Source organism: Xiphophorus hellerii, chromosome 2 (assembly GCF_003331165.1).
Source record: "Xiphophorus hellerii strain 12219 chromosome 2, Xiphophorus_hellerii-4.1, whole genome shotgun sequence".
Classification (NCBI taxonomy): Eukaryota; Metazoa; Chordata; class Actinopteri; order Cyprinodontiformes; family Poeciliidae; genus Xiphophorus; species Xiphophorus hellerii.
The window spans coordinates 3,513,171-3,536,708 of NC_045673.1; the positions used below are offsets into that span (position 1 = coordinate 3,513,171).

The 23,538-nt window shown below is 40.3% G+C and overlaps 1 protein-coding gene and 1 long non-coding RNA gene across 2 annotated transcripts in view; one reads left to right on the top strand and one right to left on the bottom strand.

Annotated features, from left to right (window-relative positions):
* LOC116731156 (transmembrane protein 189) overlaps positions 1–21,424 on the top strand; it is a 37,071-nt gene extending 15,647 nt beyond the window's left edge. Inside the window, exons 2-6 of the mRNA XM_032580723.1 lie at positions 3,637–3,756; positions 3,837–3,928; positions 12,808–12,952; positions 16,299–16,511; positions 19,606–21,424. Of these exons, the coding sequence (XP_032436614.1) occupies positions 3,637–3,756; positions 3,837–3,928; positions 12,808–12,952; positions 16,299–16,511; positions 19,606–19,727 (692 nt within the window). The 3' untranslated portion in view covers positions 19,728–21,424. The remainder of the gene's footprint in view (positions 1–3,636; positions 3,757–3,836; positions 3,929–12,807; positions 12,953–16,298; positions 16,512–19,605) is intronic.
* On the bottom strand, positions 5,815–12,109 carry LOC116731179 (uncharacterized). Its single transcript, XR_004341550.1, has 2 exons — positions 10,224–12,109; positions 5,815–9,677 (listed from the first exon to the last, which is right to left on the bottom strand). It is a non-coding gene; the product is annotated as an uncharacterized LOC116731179 (long non-coding RNA).
* Positions 21,425–23,538: the final 2,114 nt, after the last annotated feature.

The window sequence follows — 23,538 nt, forward strand, 5'->3', positions numbered from 1 at the left end:
CCGGCTCCGCCCAGGTTAAGTCCCCGCGCACACCCGTGTGCATGCTCGCAGGCGGGGGTTGCTGCTGGGTGAGCGATGGCGGACAGGTTGCCAGGGAACCGGTTGTTGTCAGAGCGATATTAATGAGCGGGTTGCTGCGGTGCCGGTTGTTCGTGCCAGCATGTGTAAGTGTTTGGGTGTTGGTGTGCCAAAAGAAAGAACGAACGGCTTGTTTTTTTGTCCATGCGCCTTTACGCATAGAGATGCTTTTTTTTCCCTTTTTTTTTTGTCTGTCACCGCCTCTGTGTGTGATATCCAGCAATGCCATGGCCTGAGGGACGCGGGCTTATGCGTGTGTTTGTGCGTGAGTGTGTGCGCTCTGTGGAGGCCTGTCCTAGTTTTCTGCTCCTCACCAGGGAGCCGGAGGATCCAAGGACTGACGCACATCACCTGACAGCCGCCCCGCTGCTCCCGTGCCCCGCACCATGGGTGTGTGAGTGTGTGACAGAGATGGAGCGCCGGGGTGCGTGTGTGTGTGTGTGTGTGTGTGTGTTGGCGGTCGATCTATGCGCAGAGGCAGTCATACTTGGAGGAGGTGGGAGAGAATTTTCCTGCAGTGACCCCTTCAGGCGGATTGGGGAGGAAAAGATGTCACACAAATCTTAAAACAACAAAGCAAAATGTTTTCCTGAAGTCCAAACGCACACAGTGGCCCAGATTTACAGAGTGGGAGCACAGGAGACATGCATGTTTATTTATTAAAAATTTCTGCAACTCATTACTGCTTTTATTACAATTATTGCAGATGTAACTTAATAATTTAAAAATATTATTGAAAAGTTTATTTTAGTGATTCATTTAACTGACTAGACAAATATTTTTGTCTATTTTTAGTGCAAATATCTTGGTGTACTTTAAATTACACAAAACTAACTTACAAGTAAATTTTAAGCAACATTTTTGAGCTTACATTGAGTTACTAATTACTTAATGTCAATTAAAAAGCTTACTAGTTTCTAGTACTTTTAATAACCCACATTATAAATGAAATATTCTGCTAGTGGAACATTATTAAAGAAACGTATTGCTGTTTTTCTCCATTTTAGGTTTTTTCATTAGTAGAAACTTATGTAGTGAACGTTAAGCGACATTGAGATGATTGACCAGGATGTTAACCTGAACAATAAAATGTTGACTGCTGTGAAATAAGTTTCTTGTTTTAATGAAGAAACCTGAAACGGAGAACAACACCAAGAAGTTTATTCAGATTTTAGCACTAAAGAGTCTCAGTTGGTGATGTGGCATAAAAATAAAATCTACTATTTCTTTTTTCACACCAAATTTGATTTCTGATAATAATTTTTCTCTTCTTTAATAAAGGTTCCAAATTACAGAAAATATTTTCAAAAACTTTCTTTTAGGATAGGGTTAGGATTCGATGTGAATTCAAAGTCCAGCTTAATACGAACTGAAAAGTCCGGTGGACTCGGTTTGATTGGGACCAAAACTGTCCACTTCCTGTTGTTGGGGCGGTCTCCAGTCCGCTTGGCAATCATATGCATTCCAACCAAAATAGAGATTTGTCAGTGGACCAGAGTTCACTTTTTTTGTTTCACATCGGAGTTTGGTTACGCATTCACACCTCACCAAATGAACCGGACTTTCTAGGCAAACGGACTGGAGTTGGATTAAAGTGGACTAAACTGGGCTGGTGTGGGGACAGTAGATCCTGGGTGGGCTGGCGCTACTCTGAATTATGCAAACTCAAGGAAACATTTAGGAAAAAAACAAACAATTTCACAAAAATTAAATCTTCACAAACAGAACATTTGAGTAATCAATACAGCTGATTTCTCGCCCAGACCTGATCGCAACATAACATTTTTTTAAAAGAAATTTGTCTGAAGTGTCTGTGCAGCAGCGAGTTTCAGCATGAAGACCAAAATGATTCACAGATGTAAAACATTTCCCAACTTTGAGCTGAAAATGTGACAAACTGAGGACAAAAGAAAAGGTGCAACAACTAAACGAACTTAGTGACAGATTAAAACAGCAGCGTCTTAAGAGGCAAACCTAAACCTCAGAGAGGAGCTTAACTTCCATCCACGTCTGTCTGTCTCGGGTGAAAGGTCAGCTTTGATGAGTTGTAAAATATCCATAATCACATATTCCAAACCTCCTCTGACCTCCTGAGTCGCAGCTTCATATTCATAGTTGCTCAGGTCTGTAGACGCAAACCTTTGCAGGCCCGAGTGCTTTATTAGGAAAAAATGTCATGAATTTCTTATAGGCTCCTAATGCTGTGAGATACGTTAGGATCTGGCCACATTAAAGTTTCAGACACGTTAGATTGTTGAAGACAAACAAAAGCAAATGAATGTTGTTGCTGTTTTTTGAGGGTTTATTTTTGTAAATCGGTGAAATGTTGAATGTCCAGCTGCTGGAAATACCGAAACAACAACATCAAAAAACAATGAAACTGAGAACGTAAAGTTACAGATCAGTCAATCCAGAAGTTTCCAGGAAAATTAGACGAGCAGCAGAGTAAAATCTCAATAATTCAGCAGCTCTGATGTTCTGTGGCGTGCAGCTTGAGGGTTCTCTCTCTGAGCCTCCCATCGCTCACCGGTTTTCCTGCTGAATCCGGAGTTTGGAGTTAGTTTCAGTTCGACCGCCGCTCCCCGAGATGCTGACCTCTGAGTTCGGATCGTTCCCGCAGAGACCGGCCTCCCACCTGAAGCGGACTCTGTGTGGCCTGAGCGCCAGTGTTTCGTACCGCAGAGGTCGTGACCCCGCTGCCTCGAGTACATTTGTCTTCCTCTGAATGATTACATATTAACACTGGCACACACACACACTCGGACTGATGGCTGCTGAGTGATCCTTCAACCTCCAGTAAGGAGCAGCTTGTTCTCCTGATGGGAGCAGGGACCTCACCTTGTTCAGCCAGGGTGTCCCTGCATTTTTAAAGTCTTTAAAAGTCTTAAATTCATGTTTCTAAATTGATCTTAAAATGTCTTAAGTTCCTGTAAAAAAGCAAGTTATTTTCTTTTCTGTCAATCAAAAGTTGGAGTCGCACTCAGAGAGCGTCATTGTGTTCTGTGACTTTCAAAAAACAAACAACAACTTCATTGATCCCACTAAACAGCTGCTAACATAGCTAGCTAAGTAGCTTTTTGGCATTTGTCATGTCGTGGGTGCGTTAAAATTTGTCGCCAGTTCCCTGGACAACATTTGTACATTGCTGTGGAGACAGATTTTAAATTTTATTCATAATAGTTCTAAAATGTCTTAAATCTGTGTATCTAAAGTAAGGTCTTAAATGTCTTTAAATTCAATAAATTTTGACCAGACATGTCTATTTAATCTCTGGGTTCTGCGACTCAAGATGGTTGCAGAGTGCCAACTGTCTGCTAACATAACTTGCTATCTAGCTAGCTTTTTTGCTTCTGTAATTGGCCATAAATTCTGTTCAAATTTATGGCCAGTTGGCTGGACAATGTTTGTTCATTACTGTGGAGATATGGGTCTTAAATTTCATTCATAATAATCAGAGTTGGTGAAACCTGCAGAAACTCTGCCATCATATCAGATCCTTTACTCATTCTGACCAGTTTTTCTTGTGCTTGGAGAGATAAATTGCTGTTTTCTTTGCAGGTAAACGATTTCAGGAGTGGGTTTGTGTGATTCTGTGCCTGTTCCTCTTCATCATCAACTTCTTCTTCCTCCTCCTGCACTTCTCCACCGTTCACATCTACAAGATCATCCTCGGCATTGGTAAGAGAACAATCAGAGACTTTTTTTTGTCCTTTTTATTCATATTTTTTTTACATTACATACTTTTTCCTCCACTCCAGTTTTGGGAATAGTGACGGCAGATTTTGCCTCGGGGATTGTCCATTGGGGAGCCGACACCTGGGGATCCGTGGATATTCCTGTTGTTGGGAAGGTGAGCAGAAAAAACTGAACTTTACAGCAAAAAAATTCTTTAATAAGCAGAAACCGTATCAAAGAAGCTCCTTTACATTGAGTTTTAATTGGTCAATAGAAATCCAGCTCTACTGACTCCATTTCCCAATATGTAAATCACTGGCAGGTCAATCTCTTGACCATTTCTCCCCTTAAGAAAAGTAAAATAAATTATATTAAATAAAAATCACAAGAGAAAGGTGGTGTTAAGAGCACTATTGTAATTTTTCTCCCGCAGAAGTAATTTTTGTTTATGATTCTCTGAAAATCTTGATCTGTTTTATTTGAACACTACATTTTAATAGGTTTGCACTTTGATAGAAAAATGATTATTTGCTCTGTTTTTACTTGTTTTTTCCCCTAAAAAGTAAGTATTTATTGTCTCTAAAGATGTAAAAAAGTTTCTGAAGTGTAAGCTTTCAGTTCTTTAGGCCTGGACCTCTTCAATTTCGGTTATTAGGCTTCGTTTACATTGTTATCTTATTCAACGTGGGAGTTTTCTGTTTTACTCTGAAATAAAGACCTTAAAGAGGCAGGTAGTGCAAACTAACTACAACGCACTTCAAAATGGCGACTTTTCAACGATATTAAAGACGATTGTTGTCCAAATGGAAATGATCTCTCTCATTTTAATTAATCATGCAATTAATTGATTTATTGCTCATTGGTTGTCATAATTTGCTGTTGGTGTGCTGGCTAAAGATGGCTGCACCTACTTCACTCATTAAAACACATTTTACAACAAAGCCAATTAGATTAAAGTTCATCCTCATTTCATCCACTTAAAATCAGTGATCAGGTGCAGCTTGCAGGTCGTTTGTTTTGATTAATACCATCAGATTTTCACGGTTTGTGTGTTGTGTGTCTCTTACAGTTATGTTTTATTCATAGTGAAATAATTTGTTGAAATGTTAAAACTAATGTGCATTTTTAGATCTCATGTACCCCAATTAGAGCGGCTACCGTTTGTGTTGCTCACATATATTATCAATGCATGATTAGTAATGAGTTGATATTAGTCAGAATTTGATTAAAATTTATGAAACATGGAAAACGTCGTGTGAAAGCTCGTTGTTCGAGGTAAGCGTGTGCAGAGTAAATATTAACGGTTTATTTTCTGAGTTTAGATTAAAATGAAGGATTTTATTGTTCGATTTTACTCGTCTGCAGGATTTCAGATTTTTCTGCTTTCAGTCGAGATTTTAAACAAATCCTCCGTTTTTAGAGGATCCTGATTCATCATTCATCCCTTCTTTGTTTCCTTCCTTCTTTAGTGTTCATCCTTCTTTTCTGCCCTTCCTTTCTCTTCTTTTTATTCTCCTTTGTTCTCTCCTTTTTTGTATCCTACCTTCCTTCCTCCTGTCTCCTTGTATTTTACCTCCTTCTGTTCCCTCTTTCCTCCCTCCTGTTTTATCCTTCCTTCATTCTTTCCTCTTTTGTGTTTCTTATTTTTCTCCATCATTTATTCCTTCCTTAATTGTTCCCTTTTTCTTTTTCATTCTTTCTTTACTTTTTATTTTGTCCTTTCTTTCTCTTTTGCTTTCATTTGTCTTCTTTTTCCTCTTTTGTTCTTTCTTGCTATTTCTTTCTCCATTTATTTTTCGTTTCCTTTGTCCTGTCTTTATTTCTTTTATTTAGCTCTCCCTTTCAACCTTTCTTTTCTTTCATTCATTTGTTCTTCCTTTCTTTTTCCTTCATTCCTCCTTTTGTGTTCTTTCTTACTTTTATCCTTTCTAATGTCCTTTCTTTTTCTTTCTTTCATTCTTTTGTTTGTTCTCTTTTTCTTTCTTTAGTCCTTTTTCATCCTTTCATCTTATCTCCCTTGTTTCCTTCTCTACTTTGCACCTTTGTCTCCAACTTTCATTATTTCCTTCTCTCCTTCCCCCCTCGTTTTCTTCCCTCCTTGTTTTCTCTCCTTTCCTTCAGTTTGACCGTTACGGCTCCTTTCTTCCCCTGAAAAAGTCAGAAATGAAACTTTAAAAGTAAATAAATATGAAGAGTTAGAGCAGATGTCTACATGCTACACCTTAGAGTTTAACATGAAATCCTTCAGTTTAATTCAGAGCCTGATGTTTCAGATGTTTCCATGTTTCATTTTTCTTTACAATAAAAGTTTTTTTTCCCTCCTGCATCACATTTAGTTTGACTGGTGTAATTTCCATGTTTTCTTTCTGAAGGCGTTGCGTGGGCGGACGATGTCCATGTATGATGTGGCATTTTTTGAAGCTGAAGACACAGCGGCGTATTTACATGGCGTGTCCGCCGCCGTAGGAGAGCCCTAATAAATGCATTTAGTGGAGAAGAAGAATAGACGTTAGCGGAGAACAGACGGGCTGCGTTGATGTGTGTGTGTGCGGTTACCTCAGTGGTGGCTCTGAGCGGAAGAATAAAGCAGGTTTGTGCTTCTATTTAAGGTTAGTTTGAATATCAAAGCCTGACTGGATGCAGAACACCCGAGGCTAATAGAGCCACTTTCATTCTTTGTTTGTTTCCGTTTGCTGCCGTGTGTACGTCTGGTGTCTACATGAGCTCGTTCTGACTTCACTTCCAGCTTCCTTTGTTGTCCGTAATTGTTGGGACATCTCTGAGGACGTTGCTCAGGTTGAGAAACGCACAGAGTGTAGAAGCGTTTATGCTAACGGTCTTCAGGCCGCTGAATCTGTACGTGGCTCCCAGAACGATGAGGCTGGACTCTCAGTCCGCAGGTTTAGTGTTTCTGCAGTCATTTTTGAGCAAAAAAGGCCAATAGTGAAAAAATAACGACACCGATCAGATGTAGCGGCCTGCTTAACGAAGTGGGTCTTCTCAGGATTGGAATCGTTTATCCAACACATCCCACAGATATCTGATCTACTGTTTACTAACACAATTAGCAGGAACTACCACCATTAGCAGGAGCTAACATGAAAGCTAAAAAATTGTAAGATTATGAAGTAGATATTTTAAAGCGACAACAAAACGAATATTTAAAGCTGCAATAAGTAACTTTTACTTAAAAATGTTGTTTACATATTTGTTAAAACCTTCACTACCTTCACTAGCCTTAGCATTCATGACAGGTTCTGCTAGCTGCAGCACAGCAGCGAACAAGAGGATGTTGGATAATTGACAGCGCTAAGACCCGCCTCCTAACTGTGATTGGTAGAAACTAGAGCTCTTTTTTTTTTTTAAAAGGTTTTGTTGGCTCTAGTTGCCTTTATTTGAAAGTAGAAAGTAGTTCGATAGGAAACAGGGTAGCTATAGCTCTGTGAATCAAATGGTTTCCTTCTGGAATCTGGATTAACATCTTCCAGCAGCACAGACATCATTTTCTCTGACTCTCTCCTCTTCATCTGTTTGGTCCTCCTCATCTTCATCATTTCTCTTCTGTCTTCTTTTTCAAGACAGAAAAAGTTCATATTGAAGCAGCTGAACGTTACTCAATGTGCAAAAATGACTGTTTTAGCTGGATGTAGCTAGCACTGTAGCACCTAGCATATGTCATGTTCCCAGGCTGCATTGCAACGTAAAGAACATGGCGACGTCCAGGTAACAATATTATATTTAAATTTAGAAAAACTAAACAGCCTACAGCATTTTTACTGCACTGTTTATCATCTGAAATGAAGTCTATTGTTACAACTAATCAATTTAAATACCTATATCTATTCAAGTTATTTAATGATCTACAGTTCTGGCGGAAATCAGATTTCAGTATTTTTAATTTGAAGAAAAAGATCATTTAATCAGAGTAAATTAATATCTTAACAAGAGGGCACTGACTTTTAAACATAGGGTTAGATTAGTCAGACTGATGACCTAAAACATTTAAGAATGAGGAAAAAACCAAAAATAAGTGACACTGTGTGGGGGTGTGAATTATTTTTTCATGTGAGGTTCGAAGGTAAATGAAACTTGAGCACATTAAATAAAGAGCGTTTGGGGAAAACGAAAACATCTGATATGATTTTAAAGAAACGTACAAAGGGAAACTCTCCCAATCATCATCAGAACATAAAACGATTTATTTTGAATTCAGCCCATGAAACGGGTTTTCTTTTGTCTCCACAGAACTGGAATTGCAGCCGCGTTTTAAGAAGAGCTGCACAGCCTCCCTGCAGTGCTCAGAACAATTCCTTCGCGAGGCTTCGGGCCACGCTGTATTTTCTTTAGTCTTCATGTCGTTGAGCTTTAATTGACTCAACAAGGATTTCGCAGTCCTCTAATGAGTCTACTTTGAGGACAAAGTCACGCTCATTAGTTCCCAATGATGCTCGATTCACTCTGAAATTTGCCAGATGTGCTTCCAGTTTAGGAGGATGTGTTTGAAGATCGTCCGTCCCAGTCTGCTCGGCTTCTCATTGTTTAAAAGCAGCTTTTCTTCCTGTCTGCCTTTTTTTTTTTTTTTTTTTTTTACATCTTTAACAAACATCTGCAGCTCTCTGCGAGGAGGATCAGCTTTCTAATGTGAATCCAGACACAAAAAACTGGTATGCTAAAACAAAACAACAAGAACTGAAATTGAGAAAAGATTTTCTTTAACTGAGATAAATAAAAACAGGAATTAATGGGAAAAAACTGGAACTAATTGGAACTATATTGTTGATTTTATAAAGCTAACAAAAGCATACTGAAATTATAGATGTAATATATTTTATTTTCTGTTTTTTCAGCTTTCGAACTGTTGTGAAATAGATTTTTCTTTTTTTTCCTACACAAGCGGTTTATATCAGCAGTGGTCAAATTAAGATACTCTGCAAAATGGCTACAGCAGAAGTTTGCATAAAACACCACAGTCAGTTGCTTATTCAACAATAATTTAATTCATTGCTGAAAATTACATCTTCTGTTGAGTATTTATTACCCAATCACACTGTACATATTCACAAAACTTTAATCTTTTTTAAATTCTGCACCTAAAAATTCACCAAATTATGAAAAGAACTAAAACTAGTACTGTAACTAACTAAAACTAAACAATGTTTAACTAATAACTGATAAAAACTAGCAAACACTGTAAAAACCGATTTAAGTTAACTAAATTATACAAAACATAAAACTAATATGATGAAAAACCCCAAACTGCTTTAACCCTGGCATTCACTGTAGGGGCGCTTTGCTAGAGGGGCGCCAAAATGATGGCGGAAATAATAACTTTATAAAGTGCTGAACAATTACGAGGTTAAAGAAACCTTAAATAAAGCAATACAGTTAAAAAAAATATAAAATACCAATAACAGCAGGAAAGAATATGATGAAATGAAATTTAGAAAAAAAAAGATAAGATAAGATTTATTTGTCATTGTCATCAACAGATTACGAGATTGAGATGAGAAAAAAAGTGGGGCTTTTCATTAAGACGCCAGTTTTCTCCAAATTTTAAGACTTTCATCAGACAATATTTTATCTTTATTCTGCTAATATCAACTTTATTCTTGTAAGAAATAACATTTCTTTAGTTTTGCCCTTATTCACCATCATGTTTGGATGCAATTTTTCTTTTCACTAGATGTTTCTATTTACCTTAAAACTGTACAAATTAGAACTACTGGTACATAGAGATACTTTAATAAATCCAGATTCACCTCAGAAAGTACATATCTGCATCCCTAGACGCACAGAAGCAGGTTTCAAATGCCTAGCAGACATTATTTTTTTGCCGTATTCTGGCGCCCGCTCTAGCACAGCACCCCTATGTGTCACATGTAGTGCATACTCACTGTTTGGGTCCCTTAAAGTTGAAATTTCTCCTAAAAATAAAAGAAAAGAGGAAACAAATCTGTTGAAATAAATGTCAGAAGGACAAAAATTGGGGGTGTTGGGGCGTGTCTGCCAGAGCAGTGGGACGGCGCCGGTTGCCGGGGCGATGGGCGATGTGAGCCGGTGATTAACGGGCGTCGTGCCACGCAGGCCACTAAACGGTGTGGGATTAGAGGACACGCAGCGACCGGCGGCCCGCCGTTGTAACTGGGAGCGCCGGAGCCGCCCCGCTCAGCACGACCTCCACGGCTTAGCCGGCCTTTCATGTGCCTGAGGGCCGCGGGGAGCGGAGAGGCAGCGGAGAGGCCCGATTCGACCGAGATGGAGACCTAATTGCAAAGATATCAACAGATAGCTTCAGAGTTTGCAGTGGCACCCATCGATGACGTGCACAGATCGGCGGCGGTGATTGTTTCGAGCAGCAAACCCAACAATAATGAGTTTTCATGCTGATGCTTCCGTGCCTACACACACACACACACACATGCAAACCTTCGCTTCTGTCGCCTTTTCTTCCACCTGGGGAAATAAATTACCTTTATCCAGCGTGTGCTCGTGGGTGTGTTTCCCTTTGTCCGCTTTTAAGCTTCTGAGATTCTGATTCAGCCTTTCATTTGAGACCCCTGCTCTCTCACAGACAGGTGTCTGCCTCTGCACAGCGCAGGTGGGGTTTGAGCCGCTTGCCTGTGTGTGTGTGTGTGTGTGTTTTGAAGCTGGTATTTTTCAGTTTTTGTGTGTGTGTGTCTGAGCAGGTCGACTGCTGTTCTGGGCTTTATTAGGATGCTGGATGTGTGCTTTGGGGTTGAGCTCGATGCTCAGCATTGCTAAGTGTGGTGAGAATTCCTCCGTGTGTTTAATCTGCATTGTTTAGCTTTGCAGTTTGTTTATTATCCAGAAAAAGAAAAAAAAAAGCTGCAAATGATTTACAGTGTCGGCTGGGTTTACTTCCTGCTGAATGTTTGTGTTAGCTGAGATATTTAATTGATCAACCACAACAAAACACGTCAAATGATTCATCAAATAAATAAATCCAGTTTTCAGCTGAAAGTCCTTCAAAATGCATGAAAGTAATTTAATCAGAATCAGATTTATTTGCACAATTTGACTTTACACAGCAAAGACAGAGACATCTGTAAAAAGTCTCATCAGTTTGTGTCCAGGATGTGTGTGGTCTGCAAAGATGTTCAAATGGTTCTCCGAAATTTCTAGAGAAGTTCATAAAACTCTCTCCATCTTTGTTTCCTCAAAAAGATGTTAGTTTACTTTCAATAAAATTTTACTATGTCCCTGTTTAATCTGTTTTACATATTAGACTATAATCAAATGTCTGGACTTTCAAGTAAACACACAGATTAAGACATTTGAAAACATGAAGCCAAAATTGAAAAAAGTACACCCTTGATGCTGTGAATCTTCTCCAATCGCTTGCCTGCATGCGCCAGTTCAAATTCAAAAAAATTAAATTTAACACTTTACTGAACCCAAATGGAAATAAAATGTTGCTGTAATTCCCCTTATTAATGCAGATTATTTACAGAGTTGTTGTTCAGGGTGATGGCAGGAAAGTGTAATGCTCAGAACAGAAGACCCAGAATTTCAGTCAGACACAAATGGAAAAGCAAATGTTTTATTGAGAATCAGGGTATGGGACCGGCGGCCACCAGCAAAGGTACAGGAACCTCTGAGAACAGAGAAGCAGGTTAGTGGCTTGTAATCTTGGGGTTAAGGCTCAGTAAGAAAAGCCACCGACCTCCTTAAAGTGCCGTGGAAAACGGGGGCAGATTCTTGGTTCCTCAGCGAAGTGATGGCGAGGAGTCATCTCTGGGGTTTTGGTTGTAGAGGACAGACCAGCTCTGCAAGATGGAGACAGATCCAGAGCGTGAGCACTGGTAGCACAGTGGTAGGTAGCAGGTGATAAATCCAGGGGGAATCAGGATTCGGAGGTCAAGAGGCCGAGGCAGGGTCAGAACCAGGGAGGCAGAAAGAGGCAAACTCATTTGAGGGTCAGGTGAGGATTGGTGGTCAGGGCACAGAAACGGGTCAGGCACCTGAAGACAATATCAGGCAGACAAATCCAGGGACAACGCCGAGAGGCAGAACCAGGGTCGTGTCCAGAAACCAGAAGCCAGTGAAGAATCCGACATGGGCTGGGCAAGGCAGGGAAATCCAAGAGACATTAAATGTGGTCGAGATCGTGGTCAGGTAAGGAGGGAACGTTGGATATCTACTCACACCAAAGGGCTTTCAAAAGCCTGGCACCGTCTGAGTGCTGAATGTAACAGCTGCAGGGCAGGTGGATGACATGAGCCTGAATGCTCTGCAGGCAGCAGCACGCAGGTGAACCAGATGAGTTTGATTGGAGCGGTGAGAGCTGAGGAGGAAAACAAAGCAGGCAGACGGGCCAGAATCATCACAGAAAGCTCTCTTGTAGCAGTTTGTTTTACAGCAAATTTACTTTGTATTGTTACATGTCCATAAAACCAGACCTTTCCGATGTGGGATGAACAGAAATCTGTCACAAAAATGTTTGTAATTTCTTATCCAATTTCTATAAAATATGGCTAAAGCTAAAGATGAGAAAATTGCAGGTGTTTTTATGCATAAAGTATGTTTTCTTCCTAGATATAAATGTATAAACATTTTGGTTTCCGCCCTTTTTTATTATTAAATGTGGGATGTGCATTTTTAGACTGTAAATTTAGCCACTTGTTAACTTCAGCAGCTTATTTCGTCTCAAAAATATACACAACTTTTTAACATTTTTGTGCAAAATTTGCAACAGTACTGCTTATAGTGTAACATGGCAGAAGAGATGAAAACATTTTGAATTCACAGTAAACCCAACAGTTATATAGGAAACACGCCACTAGCACGTATACATGTGGATGATTGACAGCGCTAAGACCCGCCTCCTGACTCATTGGTTGTTTTTGCACTCCGTCAGTGGCCCAAAGTAGTTCAGGGAGAAATCGATCTTTTCACAGACTCAGTCATATATTAAATTGTCAAAACATGCTGATGGTTATAACAAATATGTTAAAAAGTATATATTTTATAAAAATTACTGCAGATTTATTGTCCAAGCAAAAGAAAAACACAAAAACGTTTTTTTCTTTGCAGGCTTTCATTCGGCCGTTCAGGGAGCACCACATCGACCCGACCGCCATCACTCGGCACGACTTTATCGAAACCAACGGCGACAACTGCACGATCCCCATCCTGCCGCTCGCCCACATGGCCTACAGGTTCCTCACATGCACACCAGGTACGAACCGCTTCGGTTCCCGCCGCGGCTTCCAGCTGCATTTCGTGGCATTCGGAAGTGACTCTGAGGACTCCCGAAGGTCAGATATTCTCCAGACTGTCAGGGTCAGAGCGGAGCGGCAAACAGGAAGTGGCTCCGGCGGTAGTCGTGTGCTCTGACCCTGAAGGGAGGACTTGGAGGAGGAGCAGCAGCGGGAGGAGCAGGCAGAGCGCCTATTGAGGAGGTGACATCTCCACCTGTCATGTCTGCACTTCAACTGCAGCTCAAAGGTCGCTGATGGGAGGAGGACGGGGGCGGTGACACCAGTTAGCCGGGTTAAAGGCGGCGCTACGCACGGCGCTACGCACGGCGCTACGCACGGCGCTGCGGGGTTAAGCTGCTGCAAGCATCTGGAAGAGAGTTTCTGAGATGGAAATCATGATGGCTGAGCAAAACGAGCAGGCGGGATGCAACCATCAGTTGATAAATGCATTTACACCAGAACTGAGGCTCAGTCTGAAATTTGATCCAATCTAGTCTCCATGGTTACGGTTCGGTTTCCTTATGCGTGAGATTGATGGGCAGAAAGTTGCAAATTTTCTCATCCAACATCAAGTTGCTCACATTCTCAGTTTCATGATTTGTTGTGTAACTTTATGTAGAAATAATCAAAGTCCTAAAATGTTACTGGTTAAAGTAATCAGTTGAGTGTATTTTAATGTCATATTTGAATAATTAATCAAAAATTTGTGTTAACATTAAACTATAAAAAAGTAACGGATAAAAAATATGTTTACTAATGTTAATATGCTGTATATATAATTTCTGCTTTAAATTGTTTCTAAATGATTACTATAATTATTTACAATAACTAATTCAGTCAAATTGTCTTGAGATTTTTTATTTTATGCCATTTTATATTTTGATAATTAATGAAAGAATTTTATATTAAAGTAAACTACAAAATAATAATGTATAAATATTAAACTACATTAAAAAAGCTAATGAATATTTTTAGCAATGTAATTAAACTGTATGCATAATTTCTATTTTTCTAAATTATTACTATAAACATTTACAATAAATAATTATTTTAAATACTTACATTTTCTTGCATTTTATATCAAATAATCAAAATCAGAAAATATGTTTTAACCTGGAGAAACAAAGAGGATTTTGTGACCTGGAGCTAAAAACAAACGGCCGATCTTCATCATGAAGGCTGAGCGTGAGGACGATGAAGGATGAGAGGACAGCTGAAGTCCACCTTTAGGGGACGCCCGCCCTGCCCCCACAGGGGGTCAGGGGTCACCGAACGGGGATGCAGACGCAGCGACATGTCCGCCTGTCATGTCCGCTCCCGAAGAGGTCACCGCTAAGCGCTGGAGTCGGCCGGCCGGAGGGCGGAGACGGGGCGGGGGCGTCCGAGGGTCACGCAGCGGCTGGATGACATCTAAACCTGTCATGTCGACGCCTTGCCGTGTCACAAAGACGGAGACGCAGGACGATTCGGAGAGTTGACGTCTCCAGCTGTCATGGCCGCTCCTGAACCGAGGTCAAGAGATTGTAGTTTTCATATCTGCAGAGACGGAGAGGGGACGTGTTGTGATGAGGACGGATGTAAGTCGTTTCAGCAGAGAGGCATGAAGATGGTTAGCGAGTTCATGTCTGTTGGATCAAACGGTTACAGAAATCTGGTGCAAAGATCTGATTCTCTTTTTAAAATGAAATCAGCAGATAAAAACCAACAAACTCCTGGTTTTATCATCCAGAGATCAGTTTGAAGATCATCAGCCTGCCTTCTGTTTCAGTTTCACTCAAACCAGAAAAAAGAGCGAAATATGGTGGTTGTGCGGAGCATTACTGGCAGTCAACGGTTATAGAAAGCATGATTTAGTTTAAACCTGTGGTATGTATTTATTATAAGAAATTGTTTTTTACATATTTGTTAAAGCTCTCACTATGTTTTGATAGTGTAATATGAGAGCTACTAATGCTAACAACCAAAAACAACCAGGAGGCGGTTCTTAGCGCTGTCAATTAATCTCACGTACTCGCTGCTAAATGTTTCTAATGGCAGAAAAACAACTTACCATTAAAGGAAAACTGTTTATCAGTTGTTATTGGTGGCTATGCTAACTGGCCTTATTCATGACAAGCTATGTTGTGGAGAACCAGCATAGCAGAGAGCAAAGGGGAAAGTGAGAGCAGCGCCACACTGAGGGGTGATTGACAGCTCTAATGCCCCTCCTCCAGGCTCTGATTGGTTGTTTCTTGGTTTCTAGCACTGCTTGAAGGCAGAAAAGCTAAATTTTTCCTCCTTCAAATTAAAACTGTTAACATTTGTATTTATTTTTTAAACCAAAGTCCAACAAGAATCAACCGTAGCATGTTCTTACCGCACCCTGGCCTGAATATGCAGCTCTTATTTTAAAATAAACATTTATTTTGAAGCGTTGTACATTGTTTTAAGGAGCTACATCTGCACCCAGTGGGTAAATGAAGTTTATGATAACTGCACTGTTACAATTTCCGTCTAGTAAGTGTTAAAGGTTTTTAATTTTAACCCGTTTTGTCTCTCAAACCGTAAAATAAAAGCGTATTTGAACAGTTTCTCGCTCAGAAGGATTTGGAGGTGGTTTTTTTTCCTGACTCCTACTTTTGGTTCACAGCTTTGCATTGCCGCTCGCTGTGTGAAATTCAGTTTCGGTGCCACTTTGTCACAGTCGGAAAACCACTTATCTGCTGTTCGCCGTCCCTCAGCTGAGCTGCAGTTTACCTGCATCAGAATATGGATAAACACACACTGTCCCAGGATGGGAACGATGTGCGTAAAGGAGAGGAAATGTGGAGGATTGAAGCATTTAAAAGGGAACGATAATGATGCACTGTCTTCCTTTTGACTTTTTCTCCTGTAGTTTTGCACCAGAAACCATGCCTTCATTTCCCAGAATGCTATGTGGTTCTGTATTGAAGTTCAGTGACATTTTTAAAAATCCTATCAGATGTATTATCCACGATATGGATCACGTGTTTATAGCGATATATACTATTGATTTGTTGTCCAGCCTAACTCTCTGCTAACTACTCATAACTTCTCCGAAGAACCGAGTCAAAGATGTGTAATGTCCCTTTAATGTGTATAAATGCTGCCTGAATTTATAAAACTGAAACAAAAGGTTGATCTGACTCATGATAGACATTAAAACTGTTAGAATTCCCAGTAAAATTTAAATAAAAACGTGACTTATGGGGTTAATTTATTTTGTTTTTCAATAACTTACTCTGTTTAAAGTATTTGCATCATAAACTTTCAACGTGTTTCTGTCTTGATGAGTCATTAACTCTTTCATTCTTCTGGTTTCAGAGGCTTTGGCGGCGTCCTACCCCTGGGACTGCTACTTGTTCGCCTTGGCGGTTTTTGTGACGCTGACCAACCAGATCCATAAGTGGAGCCACTCCTACTTCGGCCTCCCGCGCTGGGTCACTCTGCTGCAGGACTGGCACCTGGTGTTGCCACGGAAACACCACCGGATCCACCATGTTTCACCGCATGAAACGTACTACTGCATCACCACAGGTACGGCCATCATCGCACCGTCTAAACCAAGCTGAGGTCTGGACTTTGACTGGGCCATTGCAACACATTGGCTCTTTGTTTTCAGCCATTTTGTTTTATCTGGGATCCTTGTATGAATTATTTTTATTTTGACCAGTAAAATACTAAAATTTCCACATTGCTTTATATTTTTGTCCATCTGATGTCATTTTTAAATAATAAATGAATATTTTATATTCACTTAATATCAGTTACTCAATACTTTGCTTTTAGAAAATACACTGTTACTCTGACTTGTGAACAATGTTTGGATACTCTACCTCTGCTCACCAGATGTTAAGGGGGAAATATGCAAATTAAATTTTGTTTACGTTCTTGTACTTCCGTTTCGGTTTCTACTGCTTCTAAAAACGCTTTTAAAAAAACCACCCAACCATTTTTTGGTAATGAGTGTGTGGAAAACGAGCCATTCAAAAACCTCCGGAATGCAACGTCACAAATCAGCAGGTACTGTGCCGTTGCCTAGCAACCCAAACCGACCTCCATCATGTTTGGTCAGCTGGTTTTACCGCTGTATGTGCTGTACAATGGCTGCTGGAAAAGACAGGTGGCTCCACTTCTACTTTTTAAAGTTGTACAATTGTATAATTGCGGCCATTTTCAAATGTGAGTTTATATGTTATGTTGGGGGGCGTGGCCAGCAGCAGATTATTAGGATTTAAAGAGACATTTCTCCCTGAAACAGCTCATTCTGAAAAGAGCAAACTAAAATATTATCATCTAAGAATTATTTTGTGAAATAAAATGTGATGAACATGTTTTGTATAGGCCACAGACCTATCTTAACCTGTTCAAGGAAGCATAGAAGGTCACCTTTAAAAGCTTATTAAGGACACATAAAGTCGGCCATATTGGGTGGTTATAACAGAAGATGGCGATTTCCAGAATAATTTAACTTTCCCTGCATATTCACATAAAATGGCGACTGTGTGTGTGTGTGTGTGTAGGCTTATAAATAACTAAAAGCAAATGTTGTGCTAGTGTGCGTGTAGGTCTTTGGGGACCCGAGGCCTCTGTCACACATCCACACTCTGTATTCTGCCTGCATCTGGGTGAGAGCGGGGGGCATCCTCCGGGGGCGGCTCACCTCGTGCGTCACCCTGCGCCCCAGCGGACGCCAGATGTGAGCCGGAGCTGTTGGGGGTGGCACGGCGAGCGCTCCAGTACATCTGCATCTGTTAGTGCGCGCTGGTCGCTCTGACCTCCTCTCCGGTTCCTAACCTGTGCGTGTGGAAGAAGGAGGTGGCGGTCGGGGACGGCGGAGTCGTCCCCTGCGGTACCCTGCGCGCTCTGCCTGGCTGCCTGGGCCCGGCTCGGGGGCCTCTGGGGGCCCGCCTCGCTGCCTTTGTGTTCGCCACCGGCTGACAATCCCCATGTATATTTAATGCTAACCTGCTGTCTGTTCTAACAAATAGGACTTCACAGGCAGCGGAGGGGAGGGTGGAGGACAGGGGAGGACGACGGGGGAGGAAGCAGGGATTTGGATGGATAAAAAAGGGAAAACATGGAAAAATGCAGGAAATAAAACAAAACCTCTGGATACTTTACCATATTTAAACCTGTCGAGGGTTTCTGTTTAATCAATAGATGCACCCTCAGTTTGTCTGTAATAACTAGATGTTCATGTGTACTCTGCTGCTACATGGGTGTCATGCATTCATTCATATGTAGATGTAAATGTATTTTGGCCTGCAGCCACACATCCATGAATGTGCTTAACTCAAAGATAAATTCAGCTGCTGTACTTCTGTAAACATCACAGGAAGTGAGAAGGTGTAAGTGTGTGTGTGGGCGTGTGTGTGTGTGTGTGTTGGTGAGGTTAAGGATCTCTCCTGGGATGGCCCTCCATCTTTCTGCTCATGACAATGAGAGTCAGACAGGAGGCTTCAAATTTAAAAATGGAGGCATTAGATGATTTGAAGTTTAGGTGATGGCAGTTAGCAGTGGAGGCCTCTGCTAACTAAAATGTTAGTTCAGCTAACACTAAAGCTCTACACCAGTGGTGCCCAAAGTCGGTCCTGGAGGGCCGGCATCCTGCATGTTTTAGTTCTCGCCCTGGTTCTACGCACCTGGATCCAATGATGTCTCATTAGAGGCCTAAGAAGAACATGGACATGCTGAGAAGGTTGTTACTACCACCAGGGAAAGAACTAAAACATGCAGGCTGCCGGCCCTCAAGGACCGACTTTGGGCTCCCCAGCTCTACACCAACCCTGTATTTAGCGTTAGCAAAACTTGAATTCAAAAGAAACTCTACAACCCTTCAACCTTAATTTAATATTCCATATTTATGTCTTGGACTATATTTTTATTGTTTTGCTCTTTTATGTTTCTTGTTTGAAATAAAGTTAGAGAAAAATTTGAGGACAGGAAATGGAACTGCTGTATTAACTGTCTTCCTCCACTTCAAAATAAGAGCATGAACACAAACGGCTAACTCAGGAGTCTCAAACTCCAGTCCTCAAGGGCCGCAGTCCTGCAACTTTTAGATGTGCCTCTGCTGCTCCACACCTGAATAGAATAATTAGGTCATTAAGGCTCTGGAGAACTGATCTACACAAGGAGGAGGTAATTAAGCCATTTCATTCCAGTGTTTTGTACCTGTGGCCCATCTAAAAACTGTAGGACTGCGGCCCTCGAGGGCTGGAGTTTGAGACCCCTGGGCTAACTACTTGAAGAGTTCTTAACAGTTCACAGCCAAAACTTTGACACAGATGTCAAGCATTAGTCAAATGAAAGCTTACCAAACAGCCAAATAAATTATCGCTTTAGAACTGATCTGGAAAAAATTTATTTAAGGGAAGCTAAGTGCGCTCAGTTAGCAAACGCACTAAATGAAAAAATTACCTTCACCTTCTGGAAGGTGCCGTTTACAGGAGGGTTACAGAGAACCAGTGTCCATGTTGGCATTCCTAACTCCTCCCTGTACAGATATGGTGAAGAGAAACTGGCTCTCCAAAAGAGCCAAAGCTCTTCTTCTCTTTTACCAAATATGATTTAAATAATTATCCTCTTATCCTCCTTTTTTATCTTTCCTATCTCCTTCCGTTTTCAGGATGGTGCAACTATCCACTGGACCAGCTGGGCTTTTGGAGACGGATGGAGTGGCTGATTGAACACCTGACTGGCCAGAGACCGCGATCCGACGACATGGCGTGGGCCAAGAAGACCGACTGACGGACAAACCCAGTGAAACCAGTAACAGGGGAGAATCAGGCGTGTAAATGCAAATATGCAGATGTAGAAATGATGGACAGATGTTTAGAAACAGAGACAAACTTTTTTTTCTGGTATCGCTGCGCTTCTCGCTTTTTTTCTGCTTCAGAACAAACGATGTGTTCAGAGGAAGAAAGTCTTTGTTGTTGGTGTAAAAGCTTTTTGGATGTTCTGCATCCATCGGTTTGTCTTTAGACTCCTGAGGTGTTTGTTTAGTCGTGGTTCAGGTTTCTGGAGGTTGGGCTCTCCAGAAGAGACGCTGAGCTGTTTGGGACCAGCAGCTCTTCACACCAACACATAACGAAGGGAAACATTTGGTTACCATCTTTATTTTAGGTTTCTTTCTTGGTTTATTGGGTGATTTTTTTAGCAGAAAAAAAATTCTTGTGATGTTTAGCAGAAAAATCTGCTAATTTTATGATGTTTCCATCTAATATTTTGGGATCTATATTAACTTACAAGATTTAACGTATATTTACTGAGTTGAACACTTGATCTTCATGAACAACCAAAAATCCTAATAACTCCAGTTGGATGTTATGATTTGTATTCAGATGTTTGTTAGATTAGACCAGACTTAGACTTTAACTTTTAAGATTTTAGATGAATTCATTCTTTGCTAGAAACAAACCACATTGGGATCCAGAGGAGCAATCAACTATAAATATCCATCCAACTCACATAAAATGGGTAAAAATTACAAACATAAGATCCTAATGTTGGTTCATCACTTCATTCATTAACTTAATCATCAATCCCTCAACCTCACCCGAATTGACCAACCAAATAGACCACCCATCCAACCAAATGAACCCCAACTTAAATCTGTTAACAAATCAACCAACCACACCCAACGTGAGCACCTAGACCCAACTGAATCAGCCACTCAACAACCCAAATTAACCAATGCAACCCAAATTGAATAACCAACCCCACCCAATTCAACCACCCAATGAAGCAACCCCACCCAAATCCCCAACCAAATAGACCACCCATCCAACCAAACCAACCCCCACTTAAATCTATTAAGAAATCAACCAACCAACCAACCAACTCCACCCCAACCAGCCCAATCCAAATAGACCAACCCAACGTAAATCTATTAACCAACCAAATCGACAAACCAACAAGCCCTACCCAAACAGATGATCCATCCAACCCCAGCCAAAATCAACCAACTCCACCTTAATCTAAATAACCAACCTCACCCAAATAAACAAACCAACCAGTTCCACTCAAATCAACCACCCAACTACCTTAAACCAAATAGACCAGCCCCACTTAAATATGTTAACCAACCAACCCCAAATCAGCAAACCAACCAACACCACCCAAACAGATTCCACGACAAACCCCACCGAAATTGTCAACCAAATCCTAAATTTCAAGGACAAAATGAAACCAAATCAAGTTACCATTGTTGCAGGTGCTTGTAATGACAGACGCAACTCACTAGGTGGCACTCTTGGCAAAGAGGGTAGCATATTTTCACATTTATCAGTAATGTAATGTCTATCTTTTCATATACTGACATATAAGCTTACAGATGTGTCTACATTTAGGTAGATCCATCAAAATGTGCAGCATTTTATTTAATATGATGTCGGCAGTGATGGTATAGTACAGTATGTACATTTTCCAAATAAAGGCAAAAAAAACCAAAACAACTAAAGGATGTTCTCTATTAAAAATAATGTGATTTTGGTGAAATGAGTAGAAGCCCCTCCCCCTTTCTGGACCTCCATATTTTGGCCCCTCCCCTTTTTTGAGCTCCATATTTGGGCCACTCTTTACTACTGAAACACCAGTGGTGATGCCAGACACAGGACAGAAATGTCTTATTTTACACTCACTGATGTATCGACTGTATGAACAGTCCCCACAGTCGATGTATCGACTGTATGAACAGTCGATACATCAAAACGTAGGTATTTCTGTCTACTTTCACCCAGTGAGTCTCTCGCTGCTGTCAGACTTACAGTTTTCTGTCAGATCAGCTCAGAGTGCAGAGAGCACTCACCCGTAATCTAATTCACCTTCATTATATGTCTTTCTAAACTGGAACATAGTCTCGGTCACTTGTTGTATTTTCTACATAAAACAGTACAAACTCTTAAAAATGTACATGCGTGTCTACCAGAAGGTTCTGGAGCTCCTGGTTTAACGATTTTTTGATACGACTTGTAGTTTTTCCACAGCATCTATTTATTTGAGTGTTAAATTTTTTTGTCTCTGCTCTCTGCCAGAAATCGCCATAGCAACCAGTGACTCAGCATTTTCTCTGGTTCTTCTGTATTAATCAAACAGGCTTGGTCACACAGATCGTGATAATTTCAGTTATTGTGTGACTCCTGATTAAAATTGATTAATCAGGAACAAGAGGTTCTTAGGAAAAACAGGAAAGGGGTTCTAGCTCAGACTTTCAAAATAAAAACTCCAGACAGCTGCAGTGTCTCTTCAAAATTTCTAACATTTTATTGATCATGAAACGAGAGAATCTCAGCTTTTATTTCCAGCTTTTTTGTGTCAGTTCACAGAATGTTGTAGAATTGGACACGTTGTTTTAGTATGAAAATAGACTGAAAATAATGTGAATAAAACTTTAAGATCTTCCATTTACCAAATAAAAATTATGTTTGTTTCAGTTGTGACTTCTGGGTTTACAGCTCAGTCACATTTATCAGGTCGTCGGAACCGAAAATAAAATGTAAAAGTTGGTCTTTGATGCTGCTTCAGATGTTTTCATTAAAGTGATCGCTTTATTGGCAGCAGAGGGAGGCCGTTTCTGACTGAACCCGAGCATGAAGTCAATTTTCTGGAGGAAGAAACTCCCAGCTCCGCTCTGACGCTCGATCAAATGAGAAATGGGAAAATAACTATTTTGGTTTTTGCTTCTGTAACCGTCCGCTGCAGAGTCGAGCTGCTTCACTCTTGGCTTAATTTCTGAAAGCTGCTCCAATCACAGATCAGCAAAAACAACAACAGCATTTTATGGTTGCACCAAGTAAACGGCGTCTTTAATGCTTCACTCACAGGTGAAATCACAGAGGATGCATGCACACTGACAGAACGACTCTGTGTGTTCTGTTGTTTTTCTCTGGCTTTATAATTTTCTATTTTTTTAATGAACAGATCGAGCCTTGTTAGTTTCCATTTTGCAGCTCGCTGCTGGTTTGCCTTAATGTTTTTATCTGCTGTTTGATTTGAATAAAGATTTAGTAACTCCTGATGTCTCCTCAATGTTCTGATCTGTTTTCAAAAACTTTTATTAAACTAAAGATTTTCTCTGTAGCTTTGAACTGCAGATGAAGAAATGTTTAAACAATCAAATCTTATAATCTAGGAAGTTGTCTGTGCTGCTTTGATGTCTCTATTGTTTTTTTAAGTTTTCTTAAAATATGGATTTTTGTTTTTCCCTAAATAAGAGCACCAAATGGCTTGTTTTTATAGTAAATTGCATTTTTTTCATCTGCTACTCCAAAAGCTGAATTTAAATGCCAGAGCTAAACCAACAGCGCCCTCTAGTGTCTGCTGTTAATAAATGTGTCAGATTGAACTATGGCTTCAATATTTCACAATAAAATATTAGTTTTAAATACATTTATTTATGAAACTTATGGTGGTTTTAGTTAACTTTGAGAATAAGATCTGACTTGTAAACAAAAAAGGAAGGAAATAGTACTTTGAGTGAATTAGTTTTCAATTAATCTTAATCAGAAACTTATATCAATTAACATTAAAACTTTGCACTTTTTTATTTCCCTAAATCACA